This window comes from Lygodium microphyllum, chromosome 17 (genome assembly GCF_053477565.2).
Source record: "Lygodium microphyllum isolate KBCC chromosome 17, Lygodium_microphyllum_v1.1.10, whole genome shotgun sequence".
Classification (NCBI taxonomy): Eukaryota; Viridiplantae; Streptophyta; class Polypodiopsida; order Schizaeales; family Lygodiaceae; genus Lygodium; species Lygodium microphyllum.
The window spans coordinates 78,032,579-78,051,528 of record NC_141151.1 but is presented as its reverse complement, the minus strand read 5'-3'; the positions used below and the strand labels follow the sequence as shown (position 1 = coordinate 78,051,528).

General features: G+C 41.0%; 1 protein-coding gene across 3 annotated transcripts in view; it reads right to left on the bottom strand.

Moving 5' to 3' along the window:
- LOC148022065 (Pyridoxal-5'-phosphate-dependent enzyme family protein) overlaps positions 1-18,950 on the bottom strand; it is an 86,349-nt gene that overhangs the window by 46,067 nt on the left and 21,332 nt on the right. For all 3 annotated transcript variants that reach the window (XM_087696694.1, XM_087696692.1, XM_087696693.1), the window contains one exon: positions 15,005-15,148. In XM_087696694.1, the coding sequence (XP_087552820.1) occupies positions 15,005-15,148 (144 nt within the window). The remainder of the gene's footprint in view (positions 1-15,004; positions 15,149-18,950) is intronic.

Below are 18,950 nucleotides of genomic sequence, written 5' to 3'. Positions count from 1 at the left end.
AAAAAAGATGAAAATTTCAGCATAGTGCCCATGTTTTCAAACAATGCTTTCCAAAACAAGCTAGTCATTATTGGGTCTCTATCACTCACAATTGACTGTGGCATTCCATGGTACTTGAAGCTATTTTGCATAAATATCTTTACCATGTGTTCAGACTTAATCTCTTTCCTTATAGGAATGAAATGTGCATGTTTGCTAAATCTGCAAATGATAGTCCAGATTCCATCATTCCCTGAAGAAGTTCTTGGAAGATCAAAAATGAAATCCATGGCAATACTTTCCTATGGCCTTTTTGGAATAGGCAGTTGTTGCAATAACCCTGGTGCCTTCTGTCTATCAAATTTGACCTTTTGGAATACAAGGCAAGATCTGACATTGATCTCAAGGCTGGGCAATAGAAGAAAGTCTCTACCGCTTTGACTATAGCATCTATACCACGATGTCCTGCATACGGTGGAGCATGACTTTCCAATAAAACTTTTGGCCTTAACTGTTTTGTACCACATAGTCTTCCATACATCAAGATGAACATCTTTGAACACATAATGATCATGGTGTTGGGCATTGATCAACTGTTCATAGATTTCAGAGAAATCTTCGTCATCAGCATACTGCTCTTTCATATCATAAAATTCATGGTGATAAGGAATTGAAACAGCTGACACCTATGGTTTGCGAAATACATATCTGCAACTACATTCTTATTGCCTTCCACATGCACTATCTGAAAATGAAACATAGATAGGAAATTTGCCCAACGCATGTGTTTCTCTGACAATTTAGCCTGTGTGAGAAAGTATCTAAGCGTTTAATGATCTCTTTGTACCACAAAATCAGCACCAAACAAATAGTGCTTCCAACTAGAGAGTGCATGGATCACAGCCAATAATTCTTTCTCATAAATTTGGTAAGTCCTTTCAATGACAGAAAGTACTCTACTCTCGTATGTCACAACTTGGCCATTCTACATTAATACAGCACCAATGTTGTTTCCACATCCATCACACTGACTACAAATGGCTTAGACAGATCTTGCAAAATAAGTATTGGATTTGTAGTCATTTTCCCCTTCAAACATCTAAATGCTGATTTCTCTTTGTCAGTCCATTGCCATTTGACATCCTTCCTTTCAAGCGCATGTCAAGGAGAAGCAATCTCTGCAAAGTGTCTTACAAATCTTCTGTAGTAAGACCATAGGCCAAGAAAACTGCAGACATCATGAACCGTTTTCAACTCTGGCCAAGAGACAATTGCTTCTATCTTTACAGGATCTATCTTCACACCATCTTTAGAAACTATGCGCCCAAGGAAGTAAATCTCTTCCAAAAAGAATTCACTCTTATTACCATTAATGAGAAATCTATTACGCTTACGCTCATTAAAGACTGCAACTAGGCGTTTTCTATGCTCCTCTTTATTCTTTGAAAAGATAATCATATCATCAAAGAATGTGCCAACGAAACTTGATAAGGGCGGAAAATTCTATCCATCATCCTGTTAAATGTAGCAGGAGCATTGGTCAATCCAAACAGCATGACTAAAAATTCATAGAGACCAAATGTCGTTCTAAAAGCAATCTTATGGATATCCTCTAGCTTGATTCTGATTTGATGGAACCCACTCTTCAAATCTATCCTACTAAACATTCATGTTTCCTGTAATCGATCAAGAATGTCATCTATCCTCGGAATCGAAAACCTATTCTTGATCGTGTTCTTATTCAAGGCTCTGTAGTCAATACACATTCGACAAGAGCCGTTCTTTTTCTGAACTAACAACACAAGTGAACAAAACGGAGAACTATTAGGCTGAATTAGTCCCTTCTCTAAAAGCTCATTAATGTGTGTCATAATCTCTTTCTATTGCGCCGCACTGACCCTGTACGGTGGCCTATGGGGCGGACTAGTCCCTGGAATAAGATCTATGGTATGATCTTCAAGCCTCTCAGGGGGTAACTGTCCTGGTAATGAATCTGAGAAACAATCACTGAATTTATCCAAGAAAGTCCATCTACTTTCATCTAGTACAGACACATTACTGTCAACTTCATTAACTTGCTTTGCAAAAACCAAGTACACAGAAATATGATTTTTCATTACAAAAGTAATTGCAGAAGTAAAAACAACGGGGACAAACTCTCCTTTAAGCTTCACATATAACACATGAGTCTTGCTCCTATGTACAAGAGTAATCGTTCTATTGTAAGTATCCAAGATAGCGTGCTTCCTGTGGCACCATGGGATACCCAACAGAACATCACAACCCTCTAAAGGCATAATATGGAACTCCTCTGTGTCCACATAGCTCTGAATATGCATACGAAGTTTGCCAAGAATGGGGGTGACAGATTCAGTATGACCTGGGCATGCCAAATCAACTTGTCCAACTAATCCCATTTCCTCGGGACGTATACCCAGCTTAGCTACCAATACCGGTGAGATAAAGTTTGCACGAGCTCCAGGATCAAAGAAAATCAGCACTGTGGAATCTCTGATCTTTCCCCAAGCTCTGCACAATTCTGTAGCATCATCAATTGATTGATCTCCCACCATATCCGGCACTAAGCCAATGATGGGCTTCTTTTTACTTGGCGCATCTCTATCGCCCGCATCTTTAGAAGATTGCTGTGGGAACTTAGAAGCAATATGGTCTTTCTGTTCACATATAAAGCATTTACCAGCCATCATTAAAGCCTTTCTTTCTTCAAATGATTTGCCAAAAAGTGGCCTCTTCTGTCCTTTACCCTGTTTAAAAGAAGTCTGAGGTTGCTGCCGAAATCTTTTCTTCCAAAAAGACTTCTTTGTAAAGCTAGTCTTTTCTGCAAATGGCTTCTTCTTCCTGCCACGATCCTGCTTAAACTGAGAATCCTTCTTTTCAATGCCTTTAAAGCTGTCAGCTTTTCCTTTCAACAATACATTTGCCACACCAGCATTTTCAATTAACTGTACCATATTTGAAACCCTAGTCTTGGTACAATAATCCCTGATGGCTTCGGCCAAGCCGCAATAGTACTTTTCAATTTGTTCTAACAGGGGCTCTGTCCTGTAAGAACTCACGAGCAAAAGTGCTTCCCAAAATTTCTTATTGTACTCTTCTAAATCCGTACAATTTGCCGCTTCCAATTTATGCTATGCAGTCATGATATCTACTTCAAACGTGTTCATTATCCATAAGGCTGCAAACAGCTGTTTAAAATAGACCCAAGTGGCAGGTGCATATCCTTGCATCAACAATTGTTTCCACCACTACAAAGCATTACCTTTCAAAAAAGTTTCAGCCTTCCGCACCTTAGAAGTCTCAGTAAAATTCCCTCTTGTGTAAGTTGCATCAAACTGTTGTATAAAAGTCAAAGATTTCAGCTTATCTTGCATACCACTGAAGGTTTCAAACTTTAATGCTTGACCACCCTCTTTATAGTCTTTATGCTTTGCACTTTTTGGTATTAGGTTGTCATAGGCAGGTGGCTGTAAAAAGGGGAGTCCCTTACGCGCATTATCAACATTCATTTCACCTCTCTTAGCTGCCATATGTCCACTAGGCTAAAAAAAACCAGCGGCTGCATTTTGTACCCTAGGCATCAAATAAGGACTCTGCAGAGTCTGAGAACCGGGCTATAGACCAATATTAGCGTAAAGTGGTTTCACTGCCTCAATAGGCATCATTCCTGGTGGCCCTCTAGGCAAGTATCCCTGATAACTCATGGGTAATCCAGCCATTGCTTGAAAAACTGACCCACCACCAAAGTAACCAAGATAGATAGCAAACTGAGGAGGAATAGTCTACTGTGTCACTTGTGCATTACTGCCTTGACCATTCAGTCCATGGTCTTGTGCTCGTGCTTCTTGTTGCATTGGACCTGTCTCCATGTTTGGTGTCTTTTCCACGTGCCCACACACATTAGAAGTTTGCCTTTTTGAGCGCTCCATGGTATGATGTGATGACTTAGCCTAAGAATCCTCATTATGTGACTTCAAAAAATTTTGCATCCGAGGATTCTTTACAATCTATTCGAAAGAGCCAACCATACTGAGAAGTTGTGCCATAAACAAGTCCTCCTATTCTTGCTCCTCATCCTATGGTTCAATGTCGGTTCTAGAAGGTGCTGACACCTCTGCACCAATACTCTCTCTTCAGTGTCTGCAACCAGAAGAAGAACTCTCTTCTTCATGAGGGAGTTCTCCTTTGCCTCTATCCATGTCTGTCATCTCTCTAGTCCTGTAATCTCTGTAAAACCTATGTGTATGGCCTTTTCACTCAAAACTGTCCAAGCTTAAATTCTTACAAAAAAGAATTCAAATCCCGAGGATGGAATCATGGAACCGGTCTATGACTCACATAAAGCGGTACTTCCTTCAATTAACACCTTGTCTTTACACTCACACACATAACCAGAGCCCTCACTCCCTCGCTCAACACCAAATTGGCCCCAAAGACCACCGCCCCTCTCGGTATTTCTTTATCAATTAAAAGATTGAAATTTACAAAAATGATAATGTTCCAAAATACATAACCTGTGAACATTTGGTTTTCATCTCTTCTGAGTAAATCCCAGCTGCATAAGAACAGTACAGCATGTCCAGATCAACATCCCTTTTAGGAAAGCATTTTTTGTGACCAAAACTCAATGATTCCTGTGCAGAATTGCAGTCTGCATATCTCTGAATTCACTGTTCTTACTGTCCAGCATGACCTGAATTCACTGTTCTTATTGTCCAACGCACTGTTCTTACTATCCAACATGTGCAAAATTCATTGTTCTTACTGTTCAGCATATGACCAAAACTCAATGATTCATGTGCAGAATTACGGTCTGCAGATCTCTGAATTCATTGTTCTTACTGTCCAGCATGTCCTGCATTTTCTGTGACCAATACTCAATGATTCATGTGCAAAATTTCGGAGAAAACACAGAATTGTACCTTCGATGGAATCAGCCCATCATGCGAAGCATTTCCTCTCAGAATAGAGAGAGAGTTGATCACAGGGAGCACGCTTTATCTCTGTACTTGAGTCAGAGATGTAGAAGTACTCTCCATGGCTGATTTTCTTGCAGCACTGCCCTTAGCTCCTCAAAACTTCATTCTCCCATCTGCCCCTTCTGCCTATTACGTTTTTTTTTAATGCTCTCTCTCTCTCTCTCTCTTTTGAGAATTTGTGCCACATGGCATACATGTAACAATTTTCCATTTAAACCTTCTGGTCTCAAATTCTCCATGATCAGTGCAAAATTTGACCTCGGCATAGACAAGAGAATTAATCCTCGTACAAAAATGAAGATAATGATGTGAACACATTCTGGGGTCCAAAAATAGTAACTCCCTAAATTTTAGGGATGGTGACCCCTGCATTCCTCAAGTTGTTCTGAGCAACTTTCATCATTGTGACCACATCAAAAAGTATAATGTGGCTCAATTACAGTGACTTTTATTTCATGAGCATTCTCACATATGCATCTTCTGTCTTGACCAGGCTCATTATCCTACACCATCTCCAATGGCTAAGCACACAATCCCAAACCACTAGCATTCTATTCTTCAGTGCCCATTTAATATGGAACCGGTCCTAAGGCTAAGACAAACCATTAGTCCAATTTGTCCCAATGGCTGCCTCTTCTGGCCATGCAAAGATCCTGGCTTATTCCAAGAGAACTCTGGGGGTAAGAAGCAACAGCAACAAAAAAAAAGAAAAATAAAATATTTATATAAGTAAATAAGAAAAGCAAATGTAAAAAGTGTCACCACCTAGTAATAGTGTGTGTGTCTACCAAGTGAGGGAGCTAGCTATAAAGCCATAAATGCCCAAATTTGACCGACCTGCACCAATAGATGCCAAAAAAGTTGGCCAACTAGCATCTAATACTGGTCACTAAAAAAATGCCACAAAAAATAAGAAAGACTCTAGAAAAATCCCAAATGACAATGACAATCTCCGACACATGTAGGCAATTGTGGAAAGTAAGAACTGGCCTAGGAATGCACACAAGAAGCCAACAAATAAAGAAAAATGCATCTAAACTATCAAAGCTCCTTTATCTCCATCATACTCTGACAAGAGCTCACAACCATGAGATAACAAACTGACCTAAGTAATATAGGCAGGCTAACACTTCCTCTAAGATCCTAGGAGTATTTGAAGACCCAACAACCACATGTAATGAAGCATAGAAGCCTTAAGACAAAGGCTTTGTGAAGTGATCTGCCACATTGTCCTCCATGGGACAATAGGTTGTAGCTAACTCAGAATCCACAATTGGCTCTCGAACATAGTGATATTGAACCTCCATGTGCTTCGCACGGGCATGAAACACAAGGTTCTTTACTAAAGCTAGAGTACTTTGGTTGTCCACACATAGCTTTGTAGGTTCAAGTTGAGAAAAGTCAATCTTTGCCAACATGTGGCAAAGCCAAATTGCCTCCATAGCTATAGAATATAAGGCACAATACTTTGCCTCTATAGAAGAAAGGACCACAATAAGCTACTTACTACTCCATGAGATAGCTCCCCATCCAAGGGAGAAGAGAGAACTTGTAGTGGACCAGCACAAATCCAAATCACTTGCCTAATCAGAATCACTTTGACCAGAGAGAGCAATACCCTCTCCATACATGATCCCGTAGCATCGAGTCCCCTATAAATAATGAAGAACAAGCAGAACTGCTCTCCAATGCTCCTGAGTGGGAGTTTTCATAAAATAAGAACACAATGCCACAACAAAAGAAACATCTGGCTAAGTGTGAATAAGCCACATGAGGGAGTCAACAAGATACTTATAACAGATGGCCTCTATAAAGGGATCTCAAGCTGCCAAAATCTTGGACTCTAGGTCCAGGGGCAACAAATAGACTGACAAATGGCCATACCAAACTCCGAGAGAAGTTCCGTAATGTACTTGTGCTGCAAAATGAAAATGCCTTGTACCATCTAAGAGATCTCCAACCCAAGAAAGAAGTGTAGGCTCCCAAGATCCATCATGTCAAACTCTTGTCGCAAAATCTCCCCAATACAATCAACCTCCTAAGTAGAGCTCCTTTTAATGATAAGATCATCCACCTACAAGGTGAGCAAAATAGACCTGTCACCGTCAACCTTGAAGTACAGTTTAGAGTCATGAGCACACCGATGGAAGTCACTCTATAGAAAGAATCGATCAATCCTTGAGTACCAACCACGAGGAGCCTACTTCATGCCACAGAGAGCCTTCCACAATCTGTAGACATGGTCCTCCTTTCTCTGCACAAGAAAACCTAGAGGCTGTGAAACATAAATTTTCTCTTGAAGGATACCATTCAAGAAGATAGACTTTACGTCCCTCTGATAAATAGGCCAACTGTGGTGGACTGCAAGAGCCAAGATATCCCAAATAATAGACATCCCAACTATAGGTGCAAAAGTCTCAAAATAGTCCAAACCTGGCCTCTGAGCAAAACTCTTGGCTACAAGTCTAGCTTTATGCTTGTCCAAGGAAACCATCTGCAAGGTAACTTGGTCTTATGTTATAGATCCACTTTACAACTATCACCTTCTGCTTCGAGGGACGCGGAACCAACTCCCAAGTGTGATTACGCTTGATAGAATCGACCTCCTCCTGCATGGCCTGACGCCAAATATCCTATGCAAGAGCCTCCTTAACCCTAGTAGGCTCATTGCCATAAAGAATCTATGATATGAGAGCATATTTTATACAAAAGTGAACTATTCCATTGGGCATGTAAGCGAGTTGACTCCTCGGCAACGCGGACACGTAGGAGAAGCAAAAAAGTGAGAAACAGCTAAATCTTGCATGAGCTGTCGATACCAACGAGGAATCTGAATGAGCTTATCCTACTACGAGGAAGATTGAGTAGTCTCCCCTACCTACAATGCACCAGTCTGGGAAGAAAACTCTCCCTTGCCAAGGGAAGGTGAATCCTTCTCATCTCAAGAAGGCTCCCCCTCCGACGGTTGATCAGCCCAAGAAGACTCTGGAGGGGAGGCTGAAGGGGTGAAAGTAGGCGATGAAGAAGTAGTACTTGCATCCGTCAAAGCTGGTAGGGAATCCACAGTAGAGAGTGGAGAAGGAGAAGAGGGAGGAGCCGAACACGAAAAAGGGGCGCTAAGAGGCAACCTGGAAGTACGCAGAGGAACTAAGGGTGGAGGAGAGTCTATCAATGATAAAGAATCACCTACAATAAAACCATCAATAGGATCCTTGGAGGCTGAAGCCTCGTCAAAGATCACATCTCTTCTCACCCCAAGCTTCCATATCATTGGGTCATAGAGTCAATAGCCCTTCGTGGTAGTGCTGTAGCCCACAAAGATGAGCTTCCTAGACTTCGAGTCAAGTTTTGTTTTTCCCTTCTTCTTGTCTACATGGACAAATGCATCACATCCAAAGATGCCAAAGTGAGACATAAAGGGCTTTCAACCAAAGAAAGCCTCATAGAGAGTCATTTTCTATAATACAAAAGTTGAGAAAGAGTTGCAGATGTGAACCGCAATATCCACCGCCTCATTCCGAAGGGTATAAGAAAGACCCTGATGCTCCAGCTTCGATCAGGCAATCTCTAGCATGGTTCGTGGTTCGATTCGCATGCTCCACCACACCATTCTTCAAAGGTGTGTTCAAATGGGTATACTCCACCCGAATGTTGTGATCCCTGTAAAGTTGAGAAAAGAGGTTAGAAGCAAGCTCTCCATGATTGGCTTGTACGCCACAAACTTTAAAGGTGGTTTGTCTCCACAAACACCTTACACTCACAAAAACAAGAGTACGCCTTGCTCTTGTACTCCAGAAAATAAGGCCATAAATAACAACTAAAGTCATCTATAACATCAAATACTTGGCCTTCCTAAGGGAGTCCATGTCCCTAGATCTGCAAAGATCAGTGAGAACCAACTTGAGCGGAGTAGAATCTCTTTGAATGGCAACGTAGGGATGAGGCTGCCTCTGTTGCTTACCCCGCAAACAGCTAGGACACAAAGTGTGAATAGGAGGCAAATCAGGAAGTCCCTCCATCTTCTTCCCAGAAGCCCATCGTATAGCATCAAAATGTAGATGACCATAATGAGCATGCTAAAGCAGTCTAAGCTATGGAAAGACCTCGCATCTAAGGCTATGAGCGTTTAAAGCCCACCCTCCTTGAATCTTGTCCAAACAATGGCAATTGTAGAAGCATCGTCTACTGTCACCGCATCCTATGTAAATACCATGCAAATACCAAGTGATGTAAGACCATGAGTAAACAATAGGTTAAAAGCTAAAACACGTACATAGAGAACTTTGGCCAAAGAAGACTGCCTATCTGGAAATAAAGAAATAGTCCCCACTCCTCAAATGGGAACGATAGAGTTGTCACCAATGGTAATTGTGCCCCCTCTAGCACTCAAATCTTGAAATCAATCCTATTTGTAGGTCATATGAAAAGAGGCCCCACTATCAACAAGCCAAGGCTTCTCCTGAACGAAAGAAGCAAGGGCCGTATCCTCCTCAACAAATACATGCACAAAGACAAACTCTGTCGTCGCCAAGGCAGCCTTTGTATCCTTTGAATCATTCTCCTTTAGCTTCAACTGGGGGTACTTTTGTCAACACTTCTCTTCGAAATGAGTGCCCTTCCCATAGTGTGGGTACTTGGGCTTCTTCTCCTTCTTCTCATTCTTCTTGTCCTCGGTCTGCGCCTTTTTCTTCTTTCCTCCACCTATATCTATAGTAAATGTCTTCGTGGAGCCATAAACACTCGTTGCAACCTCTCTAAGGTCGCTCGCCATGCTCTAAGACAAGTGGTGAAAGCTCCTCCCATAAGAGTGTCTTGCGGACCCTTGATGTGATAAGGCTGGTATAGAAGACATTAAACCAAGGAGATAGGAGCCGAGAGCTAGAAGGACCATAGCCATGTCTTTAGAGAATAACATCCGACCAAGAGAGGCAACTCACCTCTCATGTCCTCCATCTTCATGATGTGCTCCTTCATAGAAGAGGAATCATCAAGACTGAGCATCTGCAACTTCTTCTCAAGTAAAATCTTGTGAGCAAACGTCTTGTGCTAATACAAAGACGCAACCTTCTTCCACACTTCCGCCATAATCTTTGACATGCAAACATGTATAAGGATAGAATCATGCAAACTTATAAAGAGAAAGGATCAGGCTTGAGAGTTGAGTCGATCCCACAAAGATACTTGGTCCATAGAAGTCCCATCTGCTAGATTCTCTTCAGGACGAGAGATGGAATCTAAAAACAAGCATCCAAAGATCAAAGCTGTTGAGTATGCACTCCACCTTTCATGACCACAACGAATAGTTGAAACCATCGAGTTTTTCTTTGGGTAATGAAGGTAAGACAGGCGTCTGCACCGAGGGTATCAAGGATGGCATCTTCACTTCGGACGGAGCCTTCTGTGATAGATAAATAAAAGGAGAATGAGTGTGTAAAGAAATACTCTAAGCGCAAAAAGCACAAAACCAATTGTATGATAAAGCACAAACTAATAAACTCAGAACACAGTTAGGGTTAGGGTAACTCAGAGACAATGAACACAATGAATAATAAAGTGAATGAATAATGAATATACAGTGCTCATGCAGCAAACACACTATGCAATGAATATTAAACCTCAAACTCTCGTATCTCTGGGATGAAGACAGAGGTTATGAGCTGTAGAGTATGTCGTACTCCAAATGGATCATGAATCACAGCCAAATGCAGCCTCCGAGTATCGAACACCAACAAACATAGTCAAGGAAGGCTGGAGTTGATAATATAGATGGCAATGCAAGAGAGAGACACTAAAAACGCAAGTACCTGAGGAGAACGAAAATCTAAATGACAACTGTTAGTTGCAAATGCAGGAGACAGAGGTGAGAGAATGTCAGGGCGGCAGCTAGAAACTAGAAACACAGCATTTAGAGAAGAGAGAAGATCAGGGCAACAATTCCAAGCTAATGGCGACAACACCAAATGTTGACCTCAGTATCAAACGCGGTAGCAAGCTGTAGGCAACAGCTCTAGGGTACCAGGCGACAGCTGCAAACAAGTGGTGAAGGCTGGAATTAGATGTCAAATGGTAGCAAATGGTTGAGAGAAGCTTTGACTGCAATGTCCTCCGCGAATGCAGTCTGGACAGCAAAGATACGGCTCCTAAAGCCAACAAAATGAGATTAAGGGAGAGTGATGGGCTACATGCCTATTCATAAAAAGTTTGAAACACCCAAATTAGGATTTTGCATGTGGAACACAGTACTCTCTAGGATCGCGTTTCTTTTTATAAGAGGTTTTCTTCATTAATTAAGCATGTTTTGGGGCTGTTTAGGTCAAGCTAATGCTTTTTTAGCTCCACCCCTCCTCTCAAGCCCAAAACTGAGCCGTGAGAAATAAACCCTTGATATGGATTTTTCTTTTACCCCAAGGTGTTCCACTCCAAAGCAGCCAAGGTAAAGGCTGCATGTTGGCTACCCAATGATCTACCAAGACTACAGAGGCGACAGTAATCTTATCAAGGAAGCCCAAGTAATCACCCCAAAGAGGCCAAGGCATCGGACCAAGGATGCGTATAAGAATAATGCACTAACTGAAAAAGAATGTTAATACAGTGAAGATGGACTGATCAGTCCCTGCACACAGCCCAAAGTGTCAATGAGGACACCAAATCAAGCTAATGACAATGGCAATACCAAGCACGGAGAGTCGGAGTGTCAGAGTGTGCACCTGCAAAGGGAAAAATGAAGAGTGTGTGTGTCTGCCAACTGAGAGCTCTGGCTATAAATAGCAAATCTGGCCAACCTACACCAGTAGGTACCAAAAAAGCTTGTTGACTAGCATTTAATGCTGGCCACTAAAGAAAATGCCAGAAAAAATAGAGGAGACTACGAAAAAATCCCAAATGACAATGACAATGTCCAACAGGTATAGGCACACTGTGAAAAACAAAAACTAGCCCAAAAATGCACAGCGAAAGCCAACAAATAAAGAAAAATACACCTAAACTACCAAAACTGCTATGTCTATGTCAGAGTTTCATAGAAGCTCACAACGAGGAGATGACAAATTGACATAACTGGCATAAGTAAGCTAACAAGATCAAATTGTCTAATAAAAGACATAGCTTTTTGAGAATCTATCTTACCATAGAAAACATCAAATTTCATACTCTCTCTCCAAGCTTAAAGTCTCGTTTAGCATTGTCTACTTTTATTAAAGTATCTTTGGAGATTCAACTACCATAGATATAGCCAATTCTTTGACTTTCTTCTTATCCTTCTTCACAAAGGGCCTTTTGGGACAAGAAGGCAACTTGGGTACGATGAAACTTTGAAGTTACAACTTGGGCGGATCCTCAAATGATAGGTGATGCATTATCCTTCATAGACTTTGATACATAAATAACATCAATATCCTTTATGCTAAGGTAGGCCTTTGCAACAATAATAGCATCTCTCTCAAGAGCCTTCTCTATAAGAAAATCTTCAAAGACCTTTGCTTCAACCTTCACTTTTGCCCTTCTCCATCAAGGCATAAATTTCTATAATTGTTTCCAACTCCTTGTATCTTTGTATCTTTTCATAATCAAAGAATCATGGAAATACAAAGTGTCGAGAGTCTTTCGATTGTCGGCCACAATTCTCCTCTCTGCCTCTTGAGATAGTGAACTGCAATAAGAATGCTAAGCTCCAAGACGTCGTCACCCCAAAAAAGTTCTTACAAGGAAAAAGCCCTTGCTTTGATACCTATGTAAGCATTGAGAAGAATATAAAAATGACAACATTTTGAGCTTGATCAATTGTCACCATGAAATTAAAGGATAGAAAGATCAATACACACACACACACACACACACACACACACATAGAGAGAGAGAGAGAGAGAGAGAGAGAGAGAGAGAGGATACTACAATGATAGGAAAATCAACCCCTCCCCCTTTACAGGATTTGATTGAAATAAACTGCATGCAAAAAGGGTATCCTATTCTAGATGCTAGATGTCAATTTTCTAGAGATAGAAGCCTCCAAACCTTCTACTTCAAAAGTATCTTAACAAGTTGAGATTTTGAAATAGTTATTGGATAAAAAATTGTTCCTAACAAAATTCCGAAGCTTTTTACACAAATGAAATTTCCATCGGAATAACTTCCAAAACTAATAACCTCCTAAAATTCAAAAGTTGTGAAATTTGGATTTAAGAGAGCTTCATTGTAAAGGTTCACTAGTTCATGGTTTTTTTTTTAATCGTGAGCACTCGGTTTCGTCTATTGAAACCACTCATTATGCGGGCTTCTAGTCAATGTGACCACTTCAGTGAAAAAGCCTTAATCATTTGGGTTTTCTAGTCAATCTAACCACTCAACTAAACTTTTACTCCTCTTGGGCGTCTCATCCATCACGACCCAATTGTAATACAAAGCATTCTCACCATTGGCTACCCTTGAATGAAAAGATGAGAATTTAACCGTATTTTAAATACTTAAATAATACACAAACCATATTTCCAGCTCTATGAGCATCAAATTAATGTGAATCATTGAGCCAATATATCTTGACAATAGTTTATATATAAAAGGTAAGTTACAATCAGTCCCTTAAGCCTTTGTTTGCTCCCATACCACGCCATGAGACTTATGCACATTTGTCAAATGCTTCAAACAAGATCTGGCAAAATGTGCAACAATGCATCATATAAACTTCATATATCAAGGTGCCTCTATATAGGCCTTGTGAACATGGCCATAATCAATTCATAAGCCTCCTTATCAGTCCCTTGAGCCTTTGCCCTTGTCATTCAACTTAAAATAAAACTAGCAAAGTGTGAAAAAAGAAGCACCATGGGTTCACACCTCTCTAATAAAATGTCTGTAGCTTGGCTTTCCCCTCAATGATCATAATACTTGCTATAAAGTTTTCCCGTGCACAATTCCACTATGTTTGACTTTCCACAAGGCTTTTCCCAAGACCCCTAACCATCTCCACTTCTTGTGTAAACAGAGGCTATGGCACTCAAATCTTTCTAATTTCTCAAAGATTATGTCTTGGAAGTTGGAGCCTTCAGTTCTATGGCTTTTTCATGCTCCATCTTGCTACTGTTGCTCGTCAGCATCACTTCCAAAATAGCTGTACATGAGCTGTCACTGCTCCTGATAGCTATGTCTCATCTTCTTTCCTGCACCTTCAATCTTATTTAGTTACAGATGCTTGGCAAGTCCACTTTGAACCGAGGCTTAGATACCTGATACCTCATGCTGTAAGCCTTCTTTGGTGGTGCTCATGATGGTCAATAATGATGCATAAAGGAAAGGTTGGTGGAGCCAAGCAAAGGTAGATGAACCATGTACATCCAACTGCTGTATCCACAACTTGTGTTCAGCTTCAAGCGTCATCTAGTGTGAGCAAGAACTTGAATGGTACAAGTTTCTTTCTCCTTAATCACAATCCAGCAATGTATCAAAGTGCTGACCTGATGTCACAGCTCAAGTAAGAGGTGGCTTCTTTGCAGCCCCATCCTTTTTAACTTTTGTGTAAACACAAACTGCAATCCTTGAGCAACAAACCAAAAATAAGAAGCTTTTAGTTAGAAGATCTTTACCAGGCAAATTTTGGAAAACCTCTCGCTAAAGTCAGCTGACAAATTACTTTGGCAGAGATTGAAAGTCGATCCTCTAACTCCACTCACAGACATGCCAATATTTGATCTCTCAGCTATGCATGTTGTATAAAACCACACCTTACAGATCAAAAATTGTTGTACTGACCCTGACGCAAAGTTTCATGCTAAGGGGATGAGCTATCGTTTAGACAAATTCAAAACATACATCAAGAATCTGAGACTGAAAGAATGGCAATAGGAATACAACAAACTAGTTAAGCTTTAAGAGAAAAAACAATGATTTCGATTTTCCAGTGCACTGAATATTAAACCGATACAGAAATTCATTGGATTCAAAATGCCAAAAACCATCAACTCTATGCATAACGTGGATTGATGGACAAAAGATCCATCCCCCATCCCCTCTCTCTAGAAGAAGTTAAAACAGAAAACCTTTTCAATAGCTGCATCGTCCGGAATCACCACATGGCATTTGCATCCATATGCTGAAGCAACCATAGCAAGACTTATTGCAGTACTTCCAGCACTGCCCTCTGTCACCAAGCCTCCAACTTGAAGCTGGCCTGATTGCAATGCCTAAACAAAAACCAAAAAAACACTCCATTTTGAAAAGGCAAATATGCATACAAAAGAAAAAAGGAAACATTTGTGAGCACCTCCAAAATTATTAGCAACACAGTTATTTCAGAAACATATCATACTCAAATGTGCTGCTAAGCTACATTCCTTCACCTCTCCAGTTCCATGAATGTGTACAAATGACCAACTTTAGCTGAAGCCTGAGATGATCATATGCTACATGAGACTATCCATGCAGCTATGTAGATGCAACGCCCCTGACGCTCTGAAATGTTATCTTCAGGGTGCTGATTAACATAAAACAGACATCCATAGTCTAAAATCATTCATTCTCCTGGTACAATTCATGGTAGATGAAGAAGACAATTTTCTGGCTTTCACTTTCATTTCATTACCCTCCAAGCAAGTAGTTGTTAGAGATTTATTCATCCCCAGGACTGGCATTGTCAATTTGTCAGGCTACTGTTGTACAGTTACTTCTCTCAGGCACAGTTACACATTTCCTGTCAGTTTGGGCATTTTCCAGTGGTCACCAGGTGCAGGCGCTTTATTCCGGCCAAGTCGATGGGGGCAGGCAGCAGAGCAACATGGCAGATCACAAATTTTCTGCATATCTTATTGTGCAGTCAGCCAGATCAGCAACTGGTTGGCCAGCAATCATTTTTGTTGGGAATAGAGGGCCATCGTGCCTTTTATATGTGCACGGGTGTGAGCACACCCTTAGCACATTTGTACTTTCATATATATATATCTATCTAAAAACCTAAAGAGGTACACTCGTTGTTGTTCCATGAAAGTGCTTTCTTGTTTGGTTTACTTGCCTTGTCTTCCTTATGCTGATTTTGAGTATTGTGATCATTGTATTTATGGCAAACATGCACAGACGTCTCACAAAAAGTTTCTTTCTTTGAAATCTTCTCCTCTAGAGTTAGTACATTCGGATGTATGTCATATACCGAGATTATCTTTAGGGGGAAAGAAATATTTTGTCACCTTTGTCGATGATGCTACATGGAAAGTATGGGTTTACCCTATTCGTAGCAAGGATGAAGTGCTTGACAAGTTTAAAAAATTCTTGGCATTGGCTAAAAATCAGACACATAAGACACTTAAGTGTCTTTGCTCTGACAATGGTAGAGAATATGTGTCCAAGGCCTTTCAGGCATTTTGTGACAGCAAAGGGATAAAGAGGGAGCTCACTGCCCCTCATAATCCGCTCCAAAATGGAGTTGCAGAGCATATGAATCGGACCATACAAGATAAGTTCCATACGATGCTGTCTCATGCTGCATTACCCCATGGTTTTTGGGCAGATGCTGTTATGACAGCCGTTCACTTGATTAATCGGTCACCAAACAGGTGTTTTTTTTTTTGGGGGGGGGGGAAGGGGGAAAAGGGGAGTTCCCAAAGAAGCGAGGTCGGGCAAGCCACCTTCATATGCTCATTTGAAAGTATTTGGCTGTGAGGCTTTTGTGCACATTCGTAAAGAAAAACGCAACAAACTTGAGTCAAAGTCCTGTAAATGCATTTTCCTAGAATATGGTGACGAGGGTGAAATGGAGTATAGATTGTGGGATCACGAGAAACGGAAATTAGTACACAACAATAACATTATCTTCTGGGAAGATCACATGCACAAACAGCCCGAAAAGACTGAGGAGGTCCATAGAGTTGTATTCCGGGAAGAAATACCTTTTGGACAGCAAAATGTGCCCATTGTACAGCAGTAAATACCTGCTGTAAATGAATTTGTAAATGCAAGAAATGATCAACCACGTATTGCCCATGAAAATGAGCCATTACATGTGCAGGAACAGCCAGGAGAGCAAGCTGTTAATGCTGATTTGCAGGCTGAATTGCTAGAACAGCATGCTGAAAATGGAAATTTGCAAGAACAGCCAGCAAACAATGACCATTGGGTTAGGAGATCATCTAGGGCTACTAGACAACTTGACAGGTTTTTTCCTGATGCAATTAATGTGGCTGATTATGTCATGTTGACAGACTGTGGTGAACCGTCTTTGCTTCAAGGAAGCAATGGACAGACAAGACAGCAAGAAATGGTATAAAGCCATGTTGTCAGAGATGGAATCTCTTGAAAAAAATGGCACTTGGGACTTGGTGCAGTTGCCTAAAGGGCAGAAAACCTTTCCATGCAAACGGGTTTACAAGATGAAGATTGGTTGCAAAGGGGTACAAGCAGGAGCATGGAATTGACTTTGATGAGATTTTTTCTCCTATAGTCAAGATGACTACATTGAGAACCATTTTGGGCTTGGTTGCAATTGAGGATATGGAGCTCATACAGATGGATGTAAAGACTGTGTTTTTACATGGTGATCTGCATGAAGACATATATATGCAACAGCCTGAAGGGTTTGTTGAACAAGGGAAGGAAAAAATGGTATGTACACTGAAAACGAGTTTGTATGGGCTGAAACAAGCACTAAGAGAATGGTATCATAAGTTTGATACATTCATGCAGTCCCAAGGCTTTCATAGAAGTCAAGTGGATCACTGCTTGTACACCAAGAAAGCAGCAGATGATAGCCTAATTATCTTGGTTTTGTATGTTGATGACATGCTGATTGCTGGCAGGGATACTCATGCCTTGGATCCATTGAAGCAAAGTCTTCATGGCAGCTTTGACATGAAGGATCTTGGTGATGCAAATCACATTCTTGGCATGCGAATACTCAGAGATAGATCGAAAGGCTTACTCTATCTATCTCAACAGGAGTATATCTCCAAAGTTTTGCAGCGTTTCAATATGGAGGGGGGGAAAACAATTGGGGTTTCATTGCCTCCATATGTGAAACTTAGTGCAGAGAACAGCCCTACATCTGATGATGAGAAGGCTGAAATGGCCAAGATACCATATGCTTCAGCTATTGGCAATTTGATGTATGCTATGGTTGCTACACGTCCTAACATTGCCTTTGCAGTGGGAGTGGTTAGCAGATACATGGCAACCCCTGGCAAGAAGCATTGGGATGCAGTGAAAGGTATTATGAGATACCTCAAAGGCACAAAGGAGTTGTGCATCTGCTTTGGAAAGCAAAAGGCATCTGTTGTTGGCTTTACAAATGCAAACTATGCTGGTCATGCAAACTGCAAAAAGTCCACTTCTGGGTATATGTTTACTTTCACAGGAGGAGCAATCTCTTAGATCTCTAGGCTGCAAAAGTGCGTTGCATTGTCTACTACAGAGGTAGAGTATGTGGCTGCCACTGAGGCACGCAAGGAGGCTTTATGGCTTTCACGTCTGGTGGGAGAGCTTGGCATCACAGAGTTACCTGTTCTTCATTGTGATAGTCAAAGTGCTATCATGCTAACGCGGAATCCTGTCTTTCATGCAAAGACAAAGCACATACAGGTGAAGTACCACTTCATTAGACATGTACTTGACAGCAAGAGCATTGAGCTTCTCAAAGTGCATACAGATAATAACCCTGCAGACCTTCTCACGAAGGGTCTTCTAACAAAGCGGTTTGCTCATTGCCGATAGATGATGGGAGTTGGATAGATATATGTATTTCAACTTTGTACATACCTAGACTTAGCTCATTCTTTTCTCCTCTTAAGGCACATTGCCTTTAAGTGGGAGGCACCTAAAGGCTGTTGGGAATAAAGGCCTCGTGCCTTTTAAATGTGCTCAGGTGTGAACACACCCTTAGCACTTGTACTTACACATATATATCTATCTAAAAACCTAAAGGTACACACTCGTCATTGTACCTACATACGTGCTCACTCTTTACTCTGCTCTCTCTCACTCTCTCTAGCTCTCACTGTGCGT